At 41.4% G+C, this 18,588-nt stretch overlaps 1 protein-coding gene and 2 long non-coding RNA genes across 3 annotated transcripts in view; 1 reads left to right on the forward strand and 2 right to left on the reverse strand.

Annotated features, from left to right (window-relative positions):
- LOC309854063 (cytochrome P450 3A12-like) overlaps positions 1-18,588 on the forward strand; it is a 106,883-nt gene that overhangs the window by 57,815 nt on the left and 30,480 nt on the right. Inside the window, exons 2-5 of the mRNA XM_082712765.1 lie at positions 2,230-2,424; positions 7,562-7,655; positions 11,453-11,505; positions 17,298-17,397. Of these exons, the coding sequence (XP_082568891.1) occupies positions 2,354-2,424; positions 7,562-7,655; positions 11,453-11,505; positions 17,298-17,397 (318 nt within the window). The 5' untranslated portion in view covers positions 2,230-2,353. The remainder of the gene's footprint in view (positions 1-2,229; positions 2,425-7,561; positions 7,656-11,452; positions 11,506-17,297; positions 17,398-18,588) is intronic.
- The window catches only part of LOC309854084, a 59,711-nt gene that overhangs the window by 13,853 nt on the left and 27,270 nt on the right, over positions 1-18,588 (reverse strand). The window lies entirely within an intron of this gene.
- Positions 1-18,588, reverse strand: part of LOC309854088 — a 55,016-nt gene that overhangs the window by 12,078 nt on the left and 24,350 nt on the right. The gene's annotated exons all lie outside the window — the stretch shown is intronic.

The following is an 18,588-nucleotide window of genomic DNA, read 5'->3' on the forward strand; positions in this document are numbered from 1 at the left end:
ACTAGCCTATCACTGTTGGGATAGATCCATCCAGTGTTGGGCAGGTGGTGAGGTGACAAAGGCAGATGGATGCTCAGATTAGACTTAGTTATGCAATCATCATAACTGAGTATGAATTTTGGAGAAGGATGAAACCACATTAGTTTCCACAGTTGCCTGATTTTCAAGTAAAATAAGAAAGGCTTGGTGTTGGTCGCCTGAGTGGCTCAGATGGTTAAGCGACTGCTTTCAGCTCAGATCATGATCTTGGAGTCCTGCGATTGAGTCCCACATGGGGCTCCATGCTCAGCAGGGAGTCTGCTTCTTCTGCTGACCTCTCTCCTCTCATGCTCTCTCTCTCATTCTCTATCTCTCAAATAAATAAAGTCTTAAAAAATAGAAAGGCTTTGTGTTTAGGTGAGAGAAGTAACATGTCTAGATTATCAGATGACAGGAATCTCCCTAGTTTGTGTGTTCTGTGTACCTCTCTGCTGGGGAGGATAGGGAGGGAGATCCCACCCAAGAATACCCTTACTGAAATCCTGAATAGCTTGTGTCTTCCCTGCTAAGATGAGATGGAGTAAGAACTGTTCTGGAAGACCCCCAGGGAAGCTGCTGTGTGGGTAACCATGAGGTTAGGGACCTAGGTGCAGCTTAGGTCACGCTATTTCCTGGAGTGACCCTTATTGGGGAAAGGAAAACACTGAATACTGATATTTCAGAGCACAGACATTTCAGTTTCTCTTCAAGTTTAATTATTTACACTATGTTCTTGTTATCAGTGGCTGTTGGAAACTCAATGCAGTCAGTAAGTCTCAGTTTCTGTATCTGTAAACAGGGATAATAGGAATGGTGCCCAGTGAAGGTACCAAAAGGGGGCAGAAATATTTCAGAATTCCTGGAACTCTCTCTCTTACTTTATCTGGGGATCATCTTCCAGCTTTCTATATCTGTCCTTTGTTGCTATTCAAAATTTCTCTCAGTTATTTCTTAATTTTTTAAAAGATCTTATTTACTTGAGAGAGAGAGAGAGCACTAGAATGGGTAGACAGAGCAGCAGACAGAGGGAGAGAGAGAAGCAGACTCCCTGTCGAGCAGGGAACCTGATGTTGGGTTAAATTCCAGGACCCCAGGACCACAACCTGAGCCAAAGGCAGACGTTTATCCAGCCAAGTCACTAAGAGCCATTAACTATCTATTTGTAGGGCTCCATTGTCCCTTGGATTCCATAGGTATACCACATAATCCACAGTTTCTCAGGCCTTGTAGACAAAGAACATGGGTCACACTTATGATAATGAGCTGGTATAATTTCCAGACTATGTTCTCAGATCTTTCCCATTAGGAATGTCGCCTGGTCACCAAAGACCCACAGGCAAGGACACAGGGAGCCCAATAATTTCACCTCTACCAACTCAACTCCACCAACCTTTCTGGTTGTCCCTTGAGCTTATAGTGCTTCGAGGGGAAGTAGGTTCATAATGTTGATGAGTACACAGACTGTGCCCTTGAGGAGCTCTCTGTAAGGCTAATAGATGTCCAGGGCCTGGAAGGTAGAAAAGGTAATAATAGAAGTGGGACTGGGGGACAGAAATTTCCCAGAGGTTGAAGTGGTTATATCTGTTCAAAGATGCTGAGGAGGAAAGACTCTAACAGAGGGGATTCTATGGAGATAGGTTTAAAGGATGAGGAGGATCCTTGTGGAGGGTGTAAGGGGAATTTCTAGGCACAGAGTACTACATCAGTAAAGAGGTGTAGATCTATCCATTCTTGTTTGAAGGGTTTCAAGTATTTAGAGGTTCAAGGAGCCATGCTGACAAGGACAGGTTAGAAATCTAAGGACAGTGACTTTTTTTTTTTCTTAAATTTATTTGTTTGACAGACAGAGATCACAAGTAGGCAGAGAGGCAGTCAGAGAGAGGAGGAAGCAGGCTCCCTGCTGAACAGAGAGCCCCATGCGGGGCTTGATTCCAGGACCCTGGGATCATGACCTGGGCCAAAGGCAGAGGCCTTAACCCACTGAGCTACCCAGGCGCCCCCAAGGACAGTGACTTTAATGAGTTTCTGTAACCTTTGAGATAACTGATAACACTGAGTTGTTTATTGATTTCTCACAAGGTATGAACTCTCAGAAGGTCAGACTTGGAGTGTCCAGGATGCTTTGTCAGCACTCATGGCTGGGGAGCACCTGTGGGTGGAGCTCGGGTGGCCACGCTACTGGCTGTTGCTCCAGCCCCGCCCCCTTTTCAGTATATACATTCCAGCCTCACTGAATCACCGCTGGTGAGAGGGGAAGCTCCGCACCCACAAGCCAGCAAGGACTAACACACACTGCTGAACGGAAGCAGAGAGAATTCACAGAGGAAAAGTGGCCATGGACCTGATTCCAAGCTTTTCCATGGAAACCTGGCTTCTCCTGGCTACCAGCCTGGTCCTTCTCTATCTGTGAGTAACTATCCAGGCTGACTGCCTCTGGAAACCTGGACCTGGGCTGCTAATCGCATCTACCCCATTTTCCTTTTCTGCTTTGAGGATCAAAAGAGTTAACAAAGGGGAAGTTGCTTAAGTGTTGGGCACCTCAAACATGTTAGGAACAGGTAAGGGGTTATTATTGACCTCACCATATCTGAAGGAGGAGTGGCCCCCTCAGCCCAACTCCAATTGCTATAGCCAGGAGTTAGAGTGACATTATTTGCATCTAGGGATGAGCTTCTGATTGACTAGCAGCTGGGACCTAGACTAATCAATCATAATTCGGCAGAGGCAGAGTAAAATCACCAGGTCTGGTGCTCTGGGGTTCTCAAGCCCTTCCCAAACTGTGGGGATTCTGGAGGCTGAGGGAGTGGCTGGAGTCTTTGTCTCATTATTTTCACCTTCTCCTCTCTGTTCACTATGGAGAGCATGTAGAAGGATGGGGCCTGTGTCATTTAGGTGATTCCTGCTCCCCTCCCTCCACTGCCAAGCACGATGTACACAAGGCACCTGTTGCAACCAGACTTACAGGGCGGCTGAAAATGCCTCACCTTCCTCTCACAACTGGGCTCTTCCTTCTTTCCTGCCCTTCTCCTGGCCAGAGCCTCCTCCCCCCATAATATACGTAATATATAATATATACATACTATATCCCTAAATGAGCATCTTTAGAGTTGAGAAGACATGGCAGATTTCTTAACATTTTATTCATCTCACCTTTTCTTTCCAGTCTCTGGGAGGGTTGCGAAAGGGCATAGTTTCACAGTGGGGGTAGAGACAGACCGTTGATGTCACATTTGACCTCCATCTCAATTTCACATTCTTTAAGTGTAGGAAATCATGAGGATATGAACATATAATATGGAAACCTCATTTTCATTTCCTGAGAGAAAGGTTAGGAATGCCAGGTATTGTGGCAACACATATTCTGTGTGAGAACATTTGGTGGGGGGGGGGGTGGAGGGAGAGAGAGAAGACTACAAGATATATTTGAGCAAATCATAGCTGAGAATTTCCCTGTTCTGGGGAATGAAACAAGCATTCGTGTCCTGGAGGAAGAGAGGAACCCCCAAGATCAAGGAGGAAGAGATTCCTTTCATACAGAGGGAGGAACATCAGAATAATGTGAGACTTGTCCACAGAGACCTGGCAAGCCAGAAATGGATGACAAGACACATTCAGCATACTAAATGAGAAGAACATGGAGCCAAGAATACTTTTTCTGGCTAGGCTGTTATTTCGAATGATGGAAAGCTAAAGAGTTTCCAAGAACAGCAAAAACTGAAAGAATATGTGGCCACTGAGCCATCCCTGCAAGAAATATTCAGAGGGGTTCTACAAAAGGAGAAAGACCCCAAGAGTGATATAAAAAGAGAAATTTATGGAGACAATCTATAGAAATAAGAACTTCACAGGCAACATGATGACAATAAAATCATGTCTTTCAATAATCATTCAACATGAATGGACTAATGCTCCCATAAAATGGCACAGGGTTGCAGATTGGATAATAAGACAGGACCCATCCATATGCTGTCTATGAAAGATGCTAAAAAAGTCTCTACAAAAGAAAGACTCTACAAAAGATTCTAAAGAACCTATAGATACTTCCAGACTGAAGGTGAAGGGATGAAGAACCATCTTTCATTCCAACAGACCTCAAAAGAAAACTGGGGTAGCAATTCTCATATCAGACAAATTATATTTTAAGCTAAAGACTGTAGTTAGAGATACAGAAGGACACTATATTATTCTTTTTTAAAAAAAAGATTTTATTTATTTATTTGACAGAGAGAGATCACAAGTAGGCAGAGAGGCAGGCAGAGAGAGAGGAAGAGAAGCAGGCTCCCTGCTGAGCAGAGAGCCCGATGTGGGACTCGATCCCAGGACCCTGAGATCATGACCTGAGCCGAAGGCAGCAGCTTAACCCACTGAGCCACCAGGTGCCCGACACTATATTATTCTTAAGGGGTCTATCCAACCAGGAGATCTAACAGCTGTAAATATCTGTGCCTGCAACTTGGGAGCAGCCAACTACATAAGCCAATTGTTAACCAAGATAAAGAGATATATTGACAATAATATGTTAATAGTAGGAGATCTCAATACTCCATCTCAGCAAGAGACAGATCATCTAAGCAGAAAATCAACAAAGAAACAAGAGCTTTGAATGACACACAGGACCAGATGGACCTCACAGATATATACAGAGCATTCCACTCTGAAACAACAGAATACTTACTCTTCTCGAGTGCACATGGAACTTTCTCCAGAATAGACCATATACTGGGTCACAAATCAGGTCTCAACTGATACCAAAAGACTGAGATTTTCCCCTGCATATTTTCAGACCACAGTACTTTGAAACTGAAACTGCATCACAAGAACAAGTTTGGAAGAAATTAAAACACTGGGAAGCTAAAGACTGTCCTGCTCAAGAATGTTTGGGTCAACCAGGAAATCAAAGAAGAACTTAAACAATTCATGAAAACCAATGGGAATGAAAACACTCCAGGACAAAACCTATGGGATACAGCAAAGACAGTTCTAAGGGGGAATATATAGATACTCAATCCTCACTCAAAAAACCCCAGAAAAATCCCAAATACAAAAACTATCTTTACATATTAAATAACTGGTGAATCAACAACAAATTCAGCCTGACCCATGCTCAAAGAGGGAAATAATTAAGATTAGCACAGAGATCAATGATATAGAATCCAGACATACAAAAGATTAATTGATATAGTTGAATTTCATTCTATTTAATAATAGGTTTTCTCCTGAGAGAAGACTATTTACAGCATGTTCTTTCTGAACAATACAGGTGACTATAAAGGTACATATCTAACCTCAGCCTTCTAGAGTAATGTTGGCATTATGAATTTGGTGTACCCATAAGTACTTCTATGGCCTAGATTGTATATTTTTTAAATACATTGACCCAGCATATTATTTAAACCTCTCTGAACAGGTGAGTAGTGAGACTGTGAGCCAGTACTGATGTGAGAAGCATCCAGGTAGGACTCTGGGATGGAGTAGGAGAATATTCCTCTTTCAGAGAAGACCTCTGAGAGATACTCCTTGATCCTGTCCTACAGAAGATTGTCGCGGGATCACAGGATTAGCATCTCATCTGCTAGAGGCCAAGAGAGAGGACCACTATATATATATCACCCTATGTGAGGTCTGACTGGCAGTTTATCTGTCCCTGGATACTGTCACCACCAGGCAAACAATCATATAGACTTAGAAGACACTGGTATGCCAGGTGTTACTGCCTATAGACAATACCTTCCACATGTCAGTGTAATGTAAAGGCAAGAAACATGAGTGGCTTTTTTAAACTCCCTCATTTGTACCAAAATCAACATGACTTTACCAAGAAGAGGGAGACTGGAAACCATCAGAAAAATTTACCCAGCCCACCCTCTGCTCCTTCGTATGGAGCCATGTGAGTTTAGACACTAGACCACATCATTCCTTGGGTCACATCACTCACTTGCTTGGCCTCACTTGGGAGTTCATGGAGCATGTCAAATGTTCAGAAACAGGAATTGATAATTGGTGGTGGTGAGGCAAGGAAGGAATGAAGGTGGGATGAGGCCACTCCAGGTTCTGGCAGTTGGTGTTCCTGCATCCAATTGTTCTGGAGGAAGGATCCAAACACCCATCTGTTCCTGGCTGAGGTGTCTCTGCTGGTTCCTCAAACCCAGCTCCTCTCATGCAATTTTGGGGAATTATTTGGTTATATAAGATTTGCTGGATTTGTACAGAGTATCTGGAACCTATAGTGCCTTTAAGGCTAGCCTCCAGAGAAGAGGAGGAAGGGTCTTAATTCTAATCTTGGAATATGGTATTATTACTCATTTTATGTTGCATACCATGATTGTGCTGTTGACTAGAGGTATCTGGACTTTGGAAGGTCCCTTATCAGTCAGCTTAAACACCTACAGGGCTTGTTGAGCCATTTCTTCCTAACATTATTTTGTAGCACACTTTCCTAATTTGCCTCTATGAGTTTAGCTTTGTAGGCCTAGCAAGTTATGATTAAAATGGTTTCTGGCAGCTTCTTCCCTCAACCTGTCTTCTTCCTCCACTCTGCCATCTCTCAGCAATACGTAAGTGTAAGTCTTGCAAGGATCCAGAACACTAATTGTGGGATTCCACACATGACCCATGAAAGATGATTGTAGACAAGCCTGCTGTAGGGTGTACAATCCATAATGGGTTTCTGAAACAGCTGATGCACAGAGTCAGTAAATGAACTGCTTTGCGAGTGACCATCTTGAAAAAAAAAAAATAGTGTATCTGTTGATACACTGGTTGAAGGACCAGATGCCATAAGGGGAAGAATGGTTTGGAAACATATAGTTTCCTTGCTGATTCTTTTATATGGTATTATTAGGGCACCTATAGGTCAGTCCTCTTCTCTGCAGCTCAAGAGAACCAGAGTGCCTGACAACAGAGTCTTGGGTGGAGTTGAAAGCATCTCACTTTTCAATGAGCCCAGTAGAGCCTTGGAAACATTGTATAGAAATGAGAAAAATTGTTCAAGGTGTCTCAATGAAGATAGATTTAAGAAGGACCAGATCTCACACGTGATAGGTCCTGCAAGGAAGGGAAAACACAAAAGTTTCTGAGCAAACTGCAACACACTTTCATGGTAGGTTCTCACAAACCCTCTATTATTGAGTGGATATAATTAAACAAAATCTCATTATCGGAACAGAAAGAAATTTTTTTTCTCCGTAGAGAAAGTTATGGAAGAGTCATTTACTAAATAGGCATGAGTGAATTTTCTGGAAGAAATCAGCACGAGCCTTGAAGGAGCACTCAAGTGTGGAAACACTTATCAAGTCTTCACTTTAGGATTGGGACTGTGAAGATTTCAGCTGCTCTTACCCAATCATCATTATGTTTTGTAGGGCTTACAGTGGAGGTGGGAAAGGAGATGATGAATCAATATATTTATTGCCCTTGGAATTGCTCTTATTCTTGCCTATATGTTACCTCCCTCCCTTGCCTGCCCAGCTCTGTGTTAGTGACTGGCCAGCCTCAGCACTTATTCCACCATTCCTGTGACCTGGCTTTCTCTTTCACTTCATAGATATGGGACCTCCACACATGGACTTTTTAAGAAGCTGGGAATTCCTGGGCCAAAACCTCTGCCTTTTGTGGGAACTGCTCTTGCCTACCGTAAGGTGAGTGTTGTTTGAGCTCCCTCTTTTGCATCTTATATTTGCTAATCCTAGCTTAACTCCATAGTGAATACTCTCCTCCTTAGAAGAAGTACATAGGTTTCAGACTTCCCAGAAGTGGTGTCACAGGCACCACCTAGCATATGGCCCTATTCTCTGCTGTTTGGAGCCTCAGAGTTTGCCTCAGTGGGTAGCCCAGCTCTCTGGCTGCTTCAACCAAGGACTTACTGTTCTAGCTTGTGAGCATTGAGAAGAAGCTTTTATTTCTGGCAAGTGCAGATTCCCAGGAAGGCACCACCATATTTGGTATGAAGAGAAAAGTATCAAGAGGGTCCATGCTAGTGGTCCATTAAGCTGTGTATGCTAGAGTCAGACTTTTCTGTTCATCATTCAAGCTCTGGGCAACATTTTGTTTTGCTGAATAGCTCTGGCACTTCATTTTATTGGGCAGCCCAAATTCACCTTTGGGGATATGCACACACTTGAACCATCTCAAGAATTGCCAAGCCCTGATTCTTCTCCTACCCACTTAAGCCCCCATGTTGCATCACCACTTCCTCATATCAGGGAGATCATATGATAGTTGTCTTTCTCTGCTTGACTTATTTCACTAAGCACCTGTACCCCTGGAGATAAAAATACATGTTTATAAAAAATAAAAAATTAAAAAAAAAAAGAATTGCCAACCCCTGCAGTTATTTCTAAACTCTAACTCACCCATTGCGAATGGTGACATCTCTGGGGATTTGAGCAGTTGACCCAGAGCTCAATGCTTTACTTCTCTACCTTCTTTGTTGGTACCTTTTGGGTGAGTTGAGCAGAGAGGAAGTTTTGCTGAGGGGAGATGGTGCTTGTCTATTGACTTCGTGTTTTAACATTTTTTTCTTTAGCCATTCTGACTGGTGTGAGGTGATATCTCATTGTGGTTTTGATTTGTATTTCCCTGATGCCGAGTGATATGGAGCACTTTTTCATGTGTCTGTTGGCCATCTGGATGTCTTCTTTGCAGAAATGTCTGTTCATGTCCTCTGCCCATTTCTTGATTGGATTATTTGTTCTTTGGGTGTTGAGTTTGCTAAGTTCTTTATAGATTCTGGACACTAGTCCTTTATCTGATATGTCGTTTGCAAATATCTTCTCCCATTCTGTCAGTTGTCTTTTGATTTTGTTAACTGTTTCCTTTGCTGTGCAAAAGCTTTTGATCTTGATGAAATCCCAATAGTTCATTTTTTCCCTTGCTTCCCTTGCCTTTTGCGTTTATTTTTAAATTAAACTTATTTATTTTCAGCATAACAGTATTCATTATTTTTGCACCACACCCAGTGCACCATGCAACCCGTGCCCTCTATAACACCCACCACCTAGTACCCCAACCTCCCACCCCCCCGCTACTTCAAACCCCTCAGATTGTTTTTCAGAGTCCATAGTCTCTCATGATTCACCTCCCCTTCCAATTTCCCCCAACTCCCTTCTCTGCTCTAACTCCCCATGTCCTCCATGCTATTTGTTACGCTCCACAAATAAGTGAAACCATATGATAATTGACTCTCTCTGCTTGACTGATTTCACTCAGCATAATCTCTTCCAGTCCCATCCATGTTGCTACAAAAGTTGGGTATTCATCCTTTCTGATGGAGGCATAATACTCCATAGTGTATATGGACCACATCTTCCTTATCCATTCGTCCGTTGAAGGGCATCTTGGTTCTTTCCACAGTTGCGCCACCGTGGCCATTGCTGCTATAAACATTGGGGAAAGATGGCCCTTCTTTTCACTACATCTGTATCTTTGGGGTAAATACCCAGGAGTGCAATTGCAGGGTCATAGGGAAGTTCTTTTTTTTAATTTCTTGAGGAATCTCCACACTGTTCTCCAAAGTGGCTGCACCAACTTGCATTTCCACCAACAGTGGAAGAGGATTCTCCTTTCTCCAATCCCCTCCAACACATGTTGTTTCCTGTCTTGCTAATTTTGGCCATTCTAACTGGTGTAAGGTGATATCTCAATGTAGTTTTAATTTGAATCTCCCTGAGGGCTAGTGATGATGAACATTTTTCATGTGTCTGATAGCCATTTGTATGTCTTCATTGGAAAAGTGTCTGTTCATATCTTCTGCCCATTTTTTTATATGATCGCCTGTTTTGTGTGTGTTGAGTTTGAGGAGTTCATTATAGATCCTGGATATCAACCTTTTGTCTGTACTGTCCTTTGCAAATATCTTCTCCCATTCCATGGGTTACCTCTTTGTTTTCTTGACTGTTTCCTTTGCTGTGCAGAAGCTTTTGATTTTGATGAAGTCCCAAAAGTTGATCTTCGCTTTTGTTTCCTTTGCCTTTGGAGACATATCTTGAAAGAAGTTGCTGTGGCTGATATCGAAGAGATTACTGCCTATGTTCTCCTCTAGGATTCTGATGGGTTCCTGTCTCATGTTGAGGCCTTTATCCATTTTGAGTTTATCTTTGTGTAGGTGTAAGAGAATGGTCGAATTTCATTCTTCTACATATAGCTGCCCAGTTTTCCCAGCACCATTTATTGAAGAGAATGTCTTTTTTCCACTGTATATTTTTAGCTGTTTTGTCGAAGATTAATTGACCATAGAATTGAGGGTCCAACATTTGAAGAGGTGTGTGTATGCATGTGCTGTTTTTCACACAAGGTAGAACCATGCATACAAAATCACTAGAAAAGAGATGCTTTGACAAAATTATTAAGAAATTACTGTACTTAATGGGATGTACTAGCAGAAACGCAGACTGATATTGATGGAGCCATTGTGGCTCATGTAGCTCCTACGCCTCAAGTGAGACCCTGCCCCTGAAGTTTAGGAGCTCATATCAGAGGGTGAGCTGACTAAGTCTCATGTGCAGGCTGCTTTCTGCTGTGGAGATCCTTTCCCCCAGACCTGTGGCTTGTTTCTCAGATCCCACTTCTCCCACCGAGACCCTCAGTGCCCAATATCATCTAATACCTTCCTGGACTTTTTCCTCTCTGAAAAAGCAGTAATTCCTTCCCACCTTTCTCAGATCAACCCCTTAGTACCAGCACCGCAAGATCCACATTTCTGGGACCCTGTTTTGCATGATTAGAACATCAAAATCACAGCTGTAACTTAGGGACAGGAAGTTTTATTGTTTTTTCTTAAGTGACAAAACTGAAAACTCCTATCAAGTGTTCTAATTTGTTCTCCCCCTTGTGGAGTGGTGGCCTGGTCCCCTCTTTCTGTGTGGAGCTGGATGAGTGAGGCTGCCTTATTCGTTCACTCATCTCTCACTTTCTCACTCAACAAACATGTTTAGAGTTATGTAAATTTGCTAGATGAAAAGAGGTCACTGGTGTCTTAATTTCCTAAATCCATTGAAATTTTAGTTGGGCTTTTGAGATCAATGAACAGGTTGCTGACTGGGGGTTCATTGTGTGCAGGCCACACCGACTTTCCCTCAGCTCTTGTTTTTCCCATGTGGCTCTGAGGTAATAATTCAGAGGGTTCTGAGATTCAGCGACAACACATGCACAAGCCAAACATGCCAGAAATACAGAGGTTCTGTAGCCTTGACAGACAGGGTGAATTGTTCAGTATCTGCCATACTTGGAGGGGATTCAAGAGGGACTTGAATTTCTCCATTTCAATATCCTCTTGTTTTCTCTCCTTTCCAGTAAGACATCTGTGAATAAGAGCTTCCCTCTCACTGCCAGAGAGAGGTAGTAAGCTGCATTTCATGTGGTCTGGGTCATTTTTGTCCATGTTGGAGGTAGGACTCAGTACATTTAGATTAGTAATATGTTTTGTTTCTTCTTGCAGGGTTTTTCTGTTTTTGACGAGACATGTTTTAGAAAGTATGGAAGAATGTGGGGGTGAGTATTCTGGAAAATTTCATTGGATAGGCTTATTATGATGAAGCCCTCATGTTGTGAACAGTCTCTATTGAGAGCCCTTTGGGATAAAGCCTGCTGTAGTAAAGCTTCTGGAACCTCTGATTCCTGGGATCCCATGTGTCACCAGGTGTGCAGGTCTAAGTATGAATTGGGCCTGGAGAGGTATATGGGGTGCTGGGCCACTCACAGCCAGTGTTGTACCCCTCTGTACCTCCTTATCTTCTGTGTTCATGTCCTCAGAAACCAGAGGACTCTGCTGAGTTGCTTTAGCACATAAGCAATATGGTGGCATAGAAAGAACCCAGATTTCTGGATAACCAGTGGTTCAGCTCCACTGCCCGTTCTCACATTCAGTCCTGGTCAGCTCTGGATGGAGCCAGTCTTATATCATGGACCTTAGTTCTGCCAAAAGTACATGGTTCTTATGGTTAACTGTGGATAAGAACCACATGGGAGAGCTTGTTAAAAAGGCAGATTCTTTGTTTCCATCCCCCAGAATGCTGAATCTGGAGGATATGGGGTCTGTCCCAAGAATCTGAATTTAATTAGTATTGGAAGCAATGTTAGGTCTGGGTGAGACCATAAATATAAAGCGTTAGCACATATCATCCATGGGGGAGGGAAGGAAAAACTGATGGGAAGAAATCAGAGAGCGAACCAAACCATAAGACTGTTGACTCCAGGAAACAATCTGAAGGCTGTGGAAAGGGAGGTGGTTGGGGGGATGGGGTAACTGGATGATGGGCATTAAGGAGGGCAAATGATGTGATGAGCACTGGGTGTTATATGCAACTAATGTATCATTGAACGTTATACCAAAAACTAATGATGTACTATATGTTGGCTAATTGGATTAAAAAAAAAAAAGCTATGGTGAAAGACATCTCATAAAAAAAAAGGTTACCCAAAAGCACTGTCCCTTGTCCACCCACATGTTTCTGAAGAAACATGATGGGACAAGGGGAATCATCCAAGAAATATGATCAGGCTGCTGGGAGAGAAGACCTGAGTGCCACCTCAGTAACTGCTATCACTGCTTTAACACTAAATATACCCAACCCCCACTACAACCTTCTGAGTTTTAGAATACTTTTTGGAGATGGTGTAGTGGTTAGTGTAGTGGTCTCATCCATTTTTAGATGTGATCACGAAACCATTTGAAAATCCTCTATGACGTCAAGGAAAGAATAGGGGACTTGCGGAAAATCTTTCAGTTTGTTCTAGTAAATGCAAATGCAGTTTGTTCTAATAAATAGTGGAAAAAAATAGTGGAAACAAAATACATTTTACTTATTTATGGTATAATTAAGCTTAAAGTAAACCTCATGCTGGTGACAGATTCCCATTAACAGGCCATGCTGACAATCAAGTCAGGCTGGATAAGAAGATGTGGTGTATATATATGCAATGGAATACTCTGCAGCCATCAAGAATACCCAGCTTTTGTAGCAACATGGACAGGACTGGAAAAGATTATGCTGAGTGAAATAAGTCAAGCAGAGAGAGTCAATTATCATATGGTTTCACTTGTTTGTGGAGTGTAACAAATAGCATGGAGGACAAGGGGAGATGGAGAGGAGAAGGGAGTTGGGGGAAATTGGAAGGGGAGGTGAACTATGAGAGACTATGGACTCTGAAAAAGAATCTGAGGGCTTTGAAGGGGCGGGGGGGGTGGGAAGTTGGGGGAATCAGGTGGTGGGTATTAGAGAGGGCACGGATTGCAAGGAGCACTGGGTGTGGTGTAAAAACAATGAATACTGTTACGCTGAAAAGAAGTAAAAAAAAAAATTAAAACACACACACACACACACACACACACCCAAATCTTGCTGTTTACAATGACATGGATGGAACTAAAGGGTATTATGCTAAGTGAAATAAGTCAACCAGAGAAAGACAATTATCATATGATCTCTCTGGTACGAGGAATTTGAGAGGCAGGGTGGGGTTGGCGTTGTGGGGGGAAGGGAGGGAAAAAATGAAACAAAATGGGACCAAGGAGGGAGACAAAGTATAAGAGACTCTTAATCTCAAGAAACAATCAGGGTTGCTGAGGGGTGGGGGCAGGAGGGATAGGTTGGCTGGGTTATGGACATTGGGGAGGGCATGTGCTGTGGTGAGAGTTGTGAATTGTGTAAGACTGATAATTCACCTGAAGCAAATAATACATTAAATGTTATATGTTATGTTTTTTTAAAACAAGGATGGATCACATATAAAGAGTTAGCTTTGTGTGAAACATGTGCAAAAGTGGGCATGGCCTGCTGCTTAAGGATGTCACATGAAGCCCAAGGAATTCACACCTAGGACTCACATATAAGAATAAATATAAGTTCAAAATGAGTTATACTTTTCTGTATTTATTTTTCCTCTTTTCTTTTGTTTGAAAAATTTATGACTTAATGCTGTCAAGGGTCTCTCTCCATATTAAAAATAATACTTCCTTTTGAATGTAACTGGGAAGCATATTTTAGTAAATAGGGCAAAGAAATAATTCCTAATTTAACCATCACTTCTTGAGCATTCCAAGTCTTTTCATTTGCAGACCCATCTTCCATATATGTGGTCAGTGTATGTACAATTTTCATTTAATATTCTCTCTAATGTCTTTCATGTTTGAAATAGCTTCAAAATTAGAATGTTTAGTTACTGGGTGATGGATTCTCCATTTTTTTGGTTCCTAGCTCATTTACTTACCTTCAGTTATTTACCACCCTCATTTCCTTTTTGTTAAATTGTTAAATTAAATTAGATAAATTATTTTAAATGCTTGACATACTTCTAAAATGTTTACAATAATTTATTTTTATTTTTATTGTTAGTCACCATACAATATGTCATTAGTTGTTGATGTAGTGCTCCATGATTCATTGTTTGTGTATAACACCCGGTGCCCATGCAATACTTGCCCCCCTTAATATCCATCACCAGGCCAACTTATCTCCTCCCCTTTCTAAAATCCTGTTTGTTTCTGGGAGTCCACAGACTCTCATGGTTCATCTCCCCCTCCAATTTCCTCCCTTCATTTTTTCCCTCTCTTCTCCTAATGTCCTCCATGTTATTCCTTATGTTCCACAAGTAAGTGAAACCATATGATAATTGCCTTTCTCTGTTTGACTTATTTCACTCAGCATAATCTCCTCCAGTCCCATCCATGTTGATGCAAAAGCTGGGTATTCATCCTATCTGATGGCTGAGTAATATTCCATTGGATATATGGACCACATCTTCTTTATCCATTTGTCTGTTGAAGGGCATCTCTGCTCCTTGCACCATTTGACTATTGTGTACATTATTGTTATGAACGTTGGGTTGCATATGGCCCTTCTTTTCACTACATCTGTATCTTTGGGGTAAATACCCAGGAGTGCAATTGCTGGGTCATAGGTAGCTCTATATTTAATTTTTTGAGGAACCTCCACACTGTTTTCCAAAGTGACTGCACCAACTGCATTCCCACCAACAGTGTAAGAGGGTTCCCCTTTCTCTACATCCTCTCCAGCATTTGTTGTTTCTTTCCTTGTTAATTTTTGCCATTCTAACTGGTGTGAGGTGGTATCTCAATGTGGTTTTGATTTGAATGTCCCTGATTGTTAATGATGTTGAACAGTTTTTCTTGTTTCTGTCAGCCATTTGTATGTCTTTTTTGGTGAAGTTAAAAATTTTTTTTTCAAATAAACAAAATATTTTATTTTTATTGGTAGCTATTTTAACATGACAAACACATACAATGTGATGTTCTCTAAGTCTCAACTAAGTGTAAACCTTACTTTTTTTTTGTTATGTTAGTCACCATACAGTACATCATTAGTTTCTGATGTAGTGTTCTGTGAATCATTGTTTGAGTATAACAGCTAGTGCTCCATGCAATCCGTGCCTTCCTTAATACCCATTGCTGGGCTCAACCATTTCCCTACTCCCTCCCTTCTCAATTCCTTAGTTTGTTTCCTGGAGTCTGCAGTCTCTCATGGTTTGTCTCCCCCTCCAATTTCCACCCTTCATTTTCCCCTTCCTTCTTCTAATGTCCTCCATCCTATTCCTTGTGTTCCACAAATAAGTGAAACCATATGATAATTGACTTTCTCTGCTTGACTTATTTCACTTAGCATAATCTCCTCCAGTCCCATACATGTTGATTCACAAGTTGGGTATCCATCCTTTCTGATGGCTGAAAATATTCCGTTGTATATATGAACTACATGTTATTTTTTATTAACATACAATGTATTATTAGTCCCAGGGGTACAGGTCTGTGAATCGCCAGTTTTACACACTTCACAGCACTCATCCTAGCACATACCTTCCCCAATGTCCATAATCCCACCACCCTCTTCCTACCCCTCTCCCCCAGCAACCCTCAGTTTGTTTTGTGAGATTAAGAGTCTCTTATGGTTTGTCTCTCTCCCAATCCCATCTTGTTCCATTTATTCTTTTACTACCCCTAAACCCCCCACATTGCATCTCCACTTCCTCATATCAGGGAGATCATATGAGAGCTGCCTCACTCTGCTTGACTTATTTCACTAAGCATAATACACTCTAGTTCCATCCACATCGTCACAAATGAACCACATGTTCTTTATCCATGAGTCTGTTAAAGGGCATCTCTGCTCTTTCTACAGTTTGGCTATTGTATACATTGCTGCTATGAACATACAAAAAGTTATGGAGAATGGTCCAGGAAATATCCATGTACAAACCTAAACTTAATAATTGTTCTAATGTTTTTTTCTAATCATGATCTCAGAGAATGGATTAGGTATGATCAGGATAAACGTCTGCTTCCAATGAAGACATACAGATGACTATCAGACACATGAAAAAATGTTCATCATCACTAGCCATCAGGGAGATTCAAATTAAAAGCACATTGAGATACCACCTTACACCAGTTAGAATGGCCAAAATTAGCAAGACAGGAAACAACATGTGTGGGAGAGGATGTGGAAAAAGGGGAACCCTCTTCCACTGTTGGTAGGAATGCAAGTTGGTGCAGCCACTTTGGAGAACAGTGTGGAGATTCCTCAAGAAATTAAAAATAGAGCTTCCCTATGACGCTGCAATTGCACTCCTCAGTATTTACCCCAAAGATACAGATGTAGTGAAAGGAAGGGCCATCTGTACCCCAATGTTTATAGCAGCAATGGCCATGGTCGCCAAACTGTGGAAAGAACCAAGATACCCTTCAACAGACGACTGGATAAGGAAGATGTGGTCCATATACATTATGGAGTATTATGCCTCCATCAGAAAGGATGAATACCCAACTTTTGTAGCAACATGGACGGGACTGGAAGAGATTATGCTGAGTGAAATCAGTCAAGCAGAGAGAGTCAATTATCATATGGTTTCACTTATTTGTGGAGCATAAGAAATAACATGGAGGACATAGGGAGATGGAGAGAAGATGGGAGTTGAGGGAAATTGGAAAGGGAGGTGAACCATGAGAGACTATGGATTCTGAAAACCAATCTGAGGGTTTTGAAGGGGCGGGTGGTGGGAGGTTGGGGGAGCCAGGTGGTGGGTATTAAGGAGGGCACATATTGCATGGAGCACTGGGCGTGGCACAAAAACAATGAGTTCTGTTATGCTGAAAAGAAATTTAAAAAAAAAGGACAACGAAAAATAAATAAATAAATAAATAAATAAATAAATAAAAGTAGAGCTCTTTATATTTAAAAAAAAAAAAAAAAAAGAAGTCTACTTCCAGGCATGACTGCACTGTAGAAACTGTCAGGTTAAGTATAATCAGGTCTGTTTTCCCCACACAGGTTTTATGATGGGCGACAGCCTGTGCTGGCTATCACAGATACGGACATGATCAAGACAGTACTAGTGAAAGAATGTTATTCTGTCTTCACAAACCGGCGGGTAGGCATGGATGTATTTTAAATTTGCATAGTTAAATATAAAACTTTTATTTTAAAATAAGAATAGATTCACAGGAAGTTGTCACAGGAGGTCCCATGTCATGAAACCTTCAGGCCATTTCCTTTATGGTAATATCCTGCATAACCATAGTACAGTGTCCAGGCTGAATTTGACATTGGTTCTAATCACAGAACTTAGATTTCAACAGTTTTATATGCACTCATATTTGCCATCCTGTTTTTTTTTCCATTTTTTAAATTATGTTATGTTAGTTAGAGGCACCCAAAGAATGGGAGAAAATATTTGCAAATGACATTACAGATAAAGGGCTGGTATCCAAGATCTATAAGAAGTTAGTTGTAGTTTTTAAAATTATTTGTGTTTTAAGCTTTTACTAGAGACATAAGTAATTTTTACATCACCAGTACAATATCACTATGTTCTGAATTTAGACATTTGTATTTACCAGCGAGATTTATAATTTCATGTGATTTCATGTTAGTAGTAACAGCCCTTTTTTTTTTTCAGCTTGAAGAACTCCTTAATATTTCTTGTAAGGCAGGCTTAGTGGTAATGAATTCTGTCCACACTTTTTTGGTCTGGAAATGTCTTTTTCTCTCTCATTTCTGAAAGCCTTGTTTTTCTGGGTAAGGTATTCTTCGTTGGTATTTTTAATAGCATTTCAAATAAATCACCTACTGTCTTCTGTCTTTCATGATTTCCACTGAGGATTCCACTGGTAGTCGCATGGTGTTCCCTTGGATGTGATGAACTCCTTTTCTCTTGCTGCTTTCAAGATTTTGGGGGGGTTTCATTTTTGACAGTTTTATTATAATGTCTCTTGGAGAAGTCCTTTTCAGATTCAATCTTATTGGGGACTTTAAGCCTCATGACCCAAGATTTCCATACATTTCTCTATGTTTGAGAAGTTTTCAGCCATTGTTTCTTTCAGTAAGGTTTCTGCCCACTTCTCTCCTCACCTGCTGGGACTCCCATAATGTGAATGTTGTTTCATTTGATGGTGTCCTGTAAGTCCTGTAGGCTTTCCCCCCAATTCTTTTCATTTTTGTTCCCCACTTTGACTGGATAATTTAAAATAATCCAGGAGGGCATGGTTAGTTCATGCATTTGGGGGCCACACCTTGAGCAACTGCATGATCCTTGGCAACAAGAGCAGAGGAGGGTTCTTTG

This window comes from Mustela nivalis, assembly GCF_964662115.1.
Source record: "Mustela nivalis genome assembly, chromosome: 19".
Taxonomy (NCBI): Eukaryota; Metazoa; Chordata; class Mammalia; order Carnivora; family Mustelidae; genus Mustela; species Mustela nivalis.